Source organism: Boleophthalmus pectinirostris, unplaced genomic scaffold, assembly GCF_026225935.1.
Source record: "Boleophthalmus pectinirostris isolate CB_2022bp ecotype Guang Dong unplaced genomic scaffold, ASM2622593v1 HiC_scaffold_13, whole genome shotgun sequence".
Classification (NCBI taxonomy): Eukaryota; Metazoa; Chordata; class Actinopteri; order Gobiiformes; family Gobiidae; genus Boleophthalmus; species Boleophthalmus pectinirostris.
The window spans coordinates 24951280-24959225 of record NW_026571036.1 but is presented as its reverse complement, the minus strand read 5'-3'; the positions used below and the strand labels follow the sequence as shown (position 1 = coordinate 24959225).

Genomic DNA, 7946 nt, shown 5'->3' with positions numbered 1-7946 from the left:
TTTAACGGGATGTGGTTTTGTATTTTGTCTCAGTGATATCTGAAAGTTGACATCATTTTAATATGTCAATTCTAAATATTAAGCTAGGACTAGTGTTGTCAGTGAACCCACATTTCAAACCTGGTTGCGATATGAAGGAATAGACTTGATACTCTACTCTATACATATTCCGATACCACAATTTATTTTGACAGTAGAATGTAATTTTAACCTTAAATGGTATAACTTTCTTTTATATTATCATTTGGGTATGGCGGTGAGACTAACAGTAGCTTAATTCTCCATCTCCCAGTGGGTCTAACGTCTAACGTGTTTCTCCAGTTATTTTGCAATCAGAAGGAAGTTTAACAAGTATGCCAGAGGGAAGGAAAAGAAAGACAAGAGGAAATGCCCAAGTTTATATGAAAGAAGAGTCCTTGTCTCTGAGTGAAAGTGACAGTGACACAGGCAATAGCAGCAAGCCACTAACATGCGACATGCGATGGCATGGAAGCTGTTAGAGTGGCAAAAAGAGAAAATCAGTTTGTCAAGTGTACAAAAGTTTATTTGGTTGAAGACGTTTCTCAGCTCATCCAAGCTGCTTCTTCAGTTCTGGTCAGACGCTGGAGGACACTGCCTTATATCTGCCTGAAGGGAGGCGCTAACTACTCTGAAACTACTCTGAAACAAACTAATCTACTTGTTTACAGTTTCTGTTAGTTAGCTAGGCCTGTTGAACTTGCACTGAATGTGGGGTCATTAGCAGAATCATTCATGGCCCTAATGGAGCTTTCACACCTCTGGACCTGACCTGGCTACCGCTTTTGTTCTCTTTGTTGTGATTTCAGTTTGAGGATGGAGTTGTAAATGGAAGATAGATGGTGTCTGAATTCTCCATTCTCTCTGTTCAAAGATGGATTGTCTCTCCTAACAAAAATAGCGTTTTTCACTCCCCTCTAAAACCAATTATTTTCTTTGGCTAAGATCTGTACCTCACTGTCCTCAAAGGAGTAACCAGAGGCTTTTAGGTGGAGATATATGGCAGACTGAGGTCCACTATTGCTATCTCATCTGTGTTGGTACATCCTCTCGTGAGCGGCTGTTTAGTTTCTCCAGTGTGGTGCTCACTGCAGTCTTCACTAGAGTGAATGGAGTAGACCGCATTGTTTTGTTTGTGGCTTGGTGTTTTGTCCTTTGAGTGGACCAGTTTCCTCTACATACTGTTTTACAGTCAAGAAAAACAAACTACAATATATATTAAACAAAAATGGGAAAGGGAGGCAGGGATCAGTTTGAACTGATGGGGATTGGTTAAATATATGTAAAACCATTCTAAAAACCTCAAGTTCTGACTTATGGAGAGAGTTTATATGGAAGAACACAGTGAGATATTTAAGAATTTAAAAACATCAAACCAAGAGTGCAGAAGAGGGCAATGTCCCAAGATTGCCCCCTACAACAGAGATCATTAAAAACATTAAGCTTTTTACAGGACTCCAATTGGAGGAACATTTTGTGTATTTTATATAGGAAACATACCAACCGGGCTGAGGGGGAAAAAGACAGATACCTTCTTCAGTTACTTCAAGAAGAATGTGGCTACAGGACAAACCTCCTACTATTTCAGAATGGGCTGATATAATCAACGAAATTCAGGTTAACTGTTCTTATTTGGATATTTTGGTTTGCTCACACTATCGTGCTAAAAATCACGCCAACCCATCAAGACTTTTCTGCAGTAGCATTATTAGGAAGGTTCTGCATTGCAGGTCTCAAGCAATAAAAATACTTTTACTTTTCGGTCCTGTTCCCTCTCAGGTGGAGTAGAAAATACAGAATAGCTGCTATCAAATGTACTGAAGTAAAAGTAAAATGTATGCACTTCCAATGCCAATCATAATCTGGCTTTATAGAAAAAAAAAATGTACATACATTATGAAGTACATACATTAGTTACCTCCGCCAAGGAGGTTATGTTTTTGCCGGCGTTTGTCTGTTTGTTTGTTTGTCTGTTAGCAACATAACTCAAAAAGTTATGGACCAATTTGATGAAATTTTCAGGATTTGTTGGAAATGTGAAAAGGAAGATCTGATTTCATTTTGGGGTGATCCGGAAGAAATCCTGGATTCTGGATCACTTTGAAATTTTAGTTAACATTGTGGTAAATGGGGCCAAAAATTTTGTTTCTCAATATCTCCGTTAATTATTGACCAAACCCCATGAAATTTGACTCAGGGATGGACAATGGGATCCTCTTTCATATTCCAAAGGCTGATCCGGATCTGATCCAGAAGACTGATTTTATCGCAATTTATATTAAAAATGGGGGTAGTCCTTGGCGGAGGTCTGCGCTCTCTGAGTGCTTTTCTAGTTTTATACTTTTACGCAGCTCCACTCCTGCTTCAACGTCACCGAATGTTTTCGCAAGTCACATGGTGCCAGTCCGCTGTGCGTGTACTATGATTGGCTCAAAAAGTTTCCAATCCTGCCGAGCTCGTTCTCTGATTGGCTGTCTGCACTGTCCATCTGTGACGTCCGCCTGTCAGGCCCCTCTGTGGCTCCAGCGCAAAGTGATCCAGACGCACGGTTACCGAGCTGTGGGGACTGTTTATGGCCGTCTGTGCATCGCCTAACTCCGCTATTTTCAGTCACACCATCGCTTTTAAAAGTCAAGCAAGCGTGTCTACATCTACGTGCCTGGTTATGGTACCAGCGAGAGGGAAACGGCGTGTTAGACTAGGAATTTAACTTCATCGCAGCTACGGACATACGTGTAAAATAGTATTTACGTGGATGGAATAAAAGCCCCAATCTTGACGCTGGTATGTTCTGTCGATTCGTTTGTGACTATCGTGTTTGATCAGACGCAAGAGACGAGTAGATTTGAGCTTAAACAGCGTGTATCCGCGCGTCCCTGTTGTAGCCAGCACGCTAGGCCCACAGGCTCAAGAGGAGGAGGAGGCTACAGCTGCAAGAAACTTCACGGACATTTCACGCAACTTTCTCAGACAATGTCAAGGCTGTGTTTTGGAACAGGTGGATATTGTGCAAGACTCAAACCACTGTAAAAACAAGAAACGAACGCCAGCTATGGTTATTTATATCGCTAATGCAATGTTTGTGCAAGAATCTGCAAAGACACTAACCAGGTAGTGTCTCAAGTGTTGGTGGATACTGTATTTTGTAACTTGTTGATTGGATAGAAATAATATAGCAAAACGAGATTTACGCACACGCATTAGCACATTTTGGACATGAAACGAAGCCTGTTTGTTGCCATTAAGGATTGACAAGGTTATCTGAAGACTGCGACCGACTCCTCAGCAAGCCCCTCGGGGACACTGGTTTAAAATGTCGGCTGCCATCTCTGCGTCGGAGAAGGTGGACGGCTTTACGAGGAAGTCCGTGAGGAAGGCCCAGCAGCGGCAGAGGAGGTCGCAGGGCTCCTCTCAGTACAGGACGCACGGCACTGTCCCGGTAGAGCTGTCTCCGCTCCCTCAGCTCAAAGGTAAGAGGATCATAACCAGGGGCTAAAATTGGCTGCACGCTGACAGACCACATCACACCCAGTTACCAAGGAGGCCTTAAAGGGAAAGACACATTTTAGAAAGGAAAGAATTTCTATAACTTTTCATTGTCTCTACCCACAAATCTTGCTCTGCCTAAAGGCCATGTTAAGCAGTACAATTCTAAAACAATTTCTTGCAAAAATGCATGAAATATGTATGATTAGATAGACAAGCAAAATTGACTCTTGTGAGCTTTAGCTTAATAGAAGGTTGTTACGTTATCAAAAACATACCCTTTGTTTCATTCGCACATGAATAACCCTTTATTATTAGTCTATCCACATCTCCAAAGCTCAAAATGCTATGTTCTACCTTGTGATGTCATGAAGGGGTAGTTTTCAAGATGAAGGCTTTTAACTTTAATTCAGTAGAGATTTGCAATTCCAGGTTTTAAATTATTCTTTAGATTCTAGTGAAGGTGTGTGGAGTGCATGGCGAGAACCCACGCTTACTGTATTACCGCATGACATCACAAGGAGGAACACCGTGTTTTCTGTTTGGGAGAAGAAATCAGCCTAAATGTACAGGTTTGTGTGTTAAACGTGTGAGTGAAACAAAACAGAGCTCCAGGTCTGTTTGTGATGAGGACACAACATTAACATAGATCAGGAAATAGTGTGATATTTAAATGAAGGCCCCAGAGGTATGGTTGTGACCCTTGGAGTTCCTAATTATAGTTTTAATGTTGTATTTCCATGGAGTCATACAGGTGATGTGCCACCTCCAGGAAGTTATACTATAGCTTTAAACATATGGTGCATCATGGATATTTTTAAATGGAACATTCAAAACCATCTTTTCTCTGTGGCTCTTGATTGTTTTCCAGGAATTTTCCACAGAATATAATGTTGTAAAACATAACTATCTTCATTGAGGCAAGGGGCGACCCCACTGAACTAAAAGAATATTTTAACAGTAAGAAAAAATGCAAGATGGATAAATATGACAGATTTATGACAAACTGTGGAACATTCTTAATCTGGCTCAGCCAGACTGAAACGTGTAGCACTCTGAATTGAGTTCAACTTATTTATCAATCAGGAAACGCTCTCTCTAAAAGCAATCGGAAAACATGGATTGGTTGAGGCATCACAATACAACGGAACAAACCAAAAAAATCTAAATTTTGTTGCATACAGTTGAAAGATAGATAAGCACAGTGATCTTCCCTGTCCACAAATGCAGTGTGCTTACCTTCTACATGTTTTTCACAAACAAAATAGTCTGTATTGACACTAAAATAGGCTGAAGTATGACTGTCGGCGTCGCCATGTTTGTTTTGGTTCATTTGAGCACTTGGCCTTTGGCTTCCAAACAAACCTCAATGCTGCTCTGTGATTGGTCCACCAGTGGAATCTCGTGAGTTTGTAAATTCACAAATATCTTGAGAATTAATGTTCCTGTTTAAGGTTAGAATACTCTAGGATGCAATGACATTTTTGTGAGAGAAGATGGGAGACCCTCCACCAGAAAAGTTCCACAGTGCCCCTTTTAATTAAGAAGCTATTATTATTATTAAAACTAAAATGAATCCTTTTTGAACAGTAGAGCTCTATAAGTTTCACTCATCCTAATGTTAAACCAAAGGGGATCTGAAGATGCTAAGTACTAAACTTCATTCAAAAGTGTCTCTGACACTAGAATGATATAATAAACTGATAGACATGGCCAGTTGTGACCAAACCGCTCTGCATTGATTAAAGATGCGTGGCTTAGCACAGATAAAAATTCTCTAAATGACTAGAATCTCATGCCAAAACAACAATACAGAATTACTAGTAAACTGCATCTTCTGTAGAGCAGTTTAAACTGCCCATTCACTCCCAGAACTAACTCACCCCATCCATTCTGGGCCATTCTGCACAATTTGAGAAAAAGATACGATATTCGACATATTGTAGGGACAGTATTACTGCAATATTTTAATATACTTTTTAGCACAATAAGTTAAATGCACATTCTTTAATTTACTACAAATTGTATCAAAATAAAAATTTTACAGGAAAGGAAAATGATCAAATCTGCCTTTTTGTCCATTTTACAATACACCTGTAACATGGAGAGCATGTGTTGTCGCAATATATTTATTTATATTATTGCGTTAGCTACGGCTGGGTATCATTAACAAGTTGCTGATACGATCCATACATACGCCACGATACGATACACATCTCGATACAGTAAGCTTTCAATTCGATACTGTTCAGTAAAAAATATCATGGTTGTGAACTAAAAGTCTTTGCTAAACCACTTCTTGTGCAAAGTGAATATGAAAGATAAACATTTTAGTTCTCAAAACAGTGAAGAAGTCAAATGTGTCACATAGATGAGTTTCCTTCCCCTGAACAAACAATAAAACTGTAGTTCTGTAACAAAATAGATACGTATTTTATAACTTATCTTTGTATTTTATTTTGACTTTTTCATTTACATTCATATAATTATGCCTTACTTGACTCCAGTCTCTTGCTCTTTTTTGCTACTTATAAAAATTTATATTTTATTCTCATTGGCATTATATTATATTGTGATGTGTGAGCTGAGCTACTGGGTTCAAATAATTTCCATTATGGATTAATAAAGTTTGTCTAAGTCTAAAATAATTTTGTAAAATTTACCAAATAATACTCTTGGAGATATATATCTATATAGCAGCCCACAATATCGATACCGTATCATCACATTAAACAAAATGATATACCGATATTTTTGCATACCCCTAGTGGTAGCTATTACTGTGATATTGATATTATCTCAATATATTTTTCTGCTCTATATTGCACTAATAGTCCTGGATCCAGACGTTCCACTGCCTTTATTTTGCTCCTTTTTAAAATTATTTTGCTTATTTTTCATGTGTGCACACCAGTTGGGGATCTTTTGTTTCAACTCGGCCCCGTTCAGTTTTAGGACTCAAAAACCCTTTTGTGGGACCCACCTTGTGTCATTTGTCTGTTAATAGTGGTGCTATAGTCATATCTAGTGTCACATAGTTTGGAACAAAGAATACTGACAAGATGAGGAATACAGCAAAATAACTTTACAGGGGTTTATGTATTTCTGTTTACAATTATTAGACCATTTATAGCAATAAATAAAAAAAATGGCATTCTCAAAAACAAATCCTCTCCACAAATTAATTGATTGTGACAGACTGACATGGGATTGCAGTATGTAAATAGAAAACTTCCCCCAATTTATCATCTTCAAATTAAGCCCAAGATGAGCAGCCCACCTGCTATAATAGAAATAATGTTCCACATCCCAGACTGATGGATCGAATTCTTAGTCATTTGGCCATAGAATGCATATGAGGCCAATCCAAAATAATAATAATAATAATAATAATAATAATACCTCATGGGGGGGACGCAGTGCTTCACCAACACTGTTTACAGTGCGGGGGGAGAGCTGTTGACCTCCACTAAGGATGTTGTTCTGTGGTGGAAGGAATACATTGAATTGAGGATCTCCTCATTGCCATTGTCATGTCTTCCGAGGAGGAAGCAGAGGCCAAGGACTCAGAGGCAGACTTGTCCATCACCCTGGCTGAAGTTCATGAGGTGGTTGGCAAGCTCCTCAGTGGCAAGGCTCCGGGGGTGGATGAGATCCGTCCTGAGTATCTCTGTCTCTGGATGTTGTGGTGCTGTCTTGGCTGACACACCTCTGCAACATTGCGTGGTGGTTGGGGACAGTACCTCTGGGCTGGCAAACCGGTGTGGTGGTCCCTGTTTAAGAAGGGGGACTCTGTTCCAACTACAAGGGAATCACACTTCTCAGCCTTCCTGGTAAGGTCTATGCCAGGGACTGGAGAGGAGAATTTGGCCGATAGTCGAACCTCGGATCCAGGAGGAGCAGTGTGGTTTTTGTCCTGACCGTGGAACACTGGACCAGCTCTACACTCTCCATCAGGTGGTCGAGGGCTCATGGGAGTTTGCCCAACCAGTCCACATGTGCTTTGTGGATCTGGAGAAGGCATTCGACCGTGTCCCTCATGGTGACATGTGAGGGACGCTCTGGGACTCCGCCAGGACTGCCCCTGTCACCGGTTCTGTTCATTGTATTTATTAGAGCCCGACCGATATATCGGTTGGCCGATATTATCGGCCGAATTGAGCACCTGGAAGCATATCGGCTATCGGCCGATATACTTGCTGATAGGGGCCGATATTTCACGTGGGCATGTTATTCGTCGTTATAAAGCTTAGACTCTCTACATTATGTTCATTTAATCCAATTTACAGTCAGATAAATGTCCAAATATGTGGCTCCGCATCAGTATTTATCTGCGGAGTCATTTGTCTGTGTGAGAGTCACGTGCGTTTGTTTACATCTGCAGACACAGATCCACTGGGATTATTTTCTTTTTACGGACAATCGGTTTGAGTCTGGATTAA

The 7946-nt window shown here is 40.2% G+C and overlaps 1 protein-coding gene across 1 annotated transcript in view; it reads left to right on the top strand.

Moving 5' to 3' along the window:
• Positions 1 to 2540: 2540 nt before the first annotated feature.
• The window catches only part of ppp2r5a (protein phosphatase 2, regulatory subunit B', alpha isoform), a 42822-nt gene continuing 37416 nt past the window's right edge, over positions 2541 to 7946 (top strand). The window contains exon 1 of the mRNA XM_020939907.2: positions 2541 to 3488. Within this exon, the coding sequence (XP_020795566.1) occupies positions 3332 to 3488 (157 nt within the window). The 5' untranslated portion in view covers positions 2541 to 3331. The remainder of the gene's footprint in view (positions 3489 to 7946) is intronic.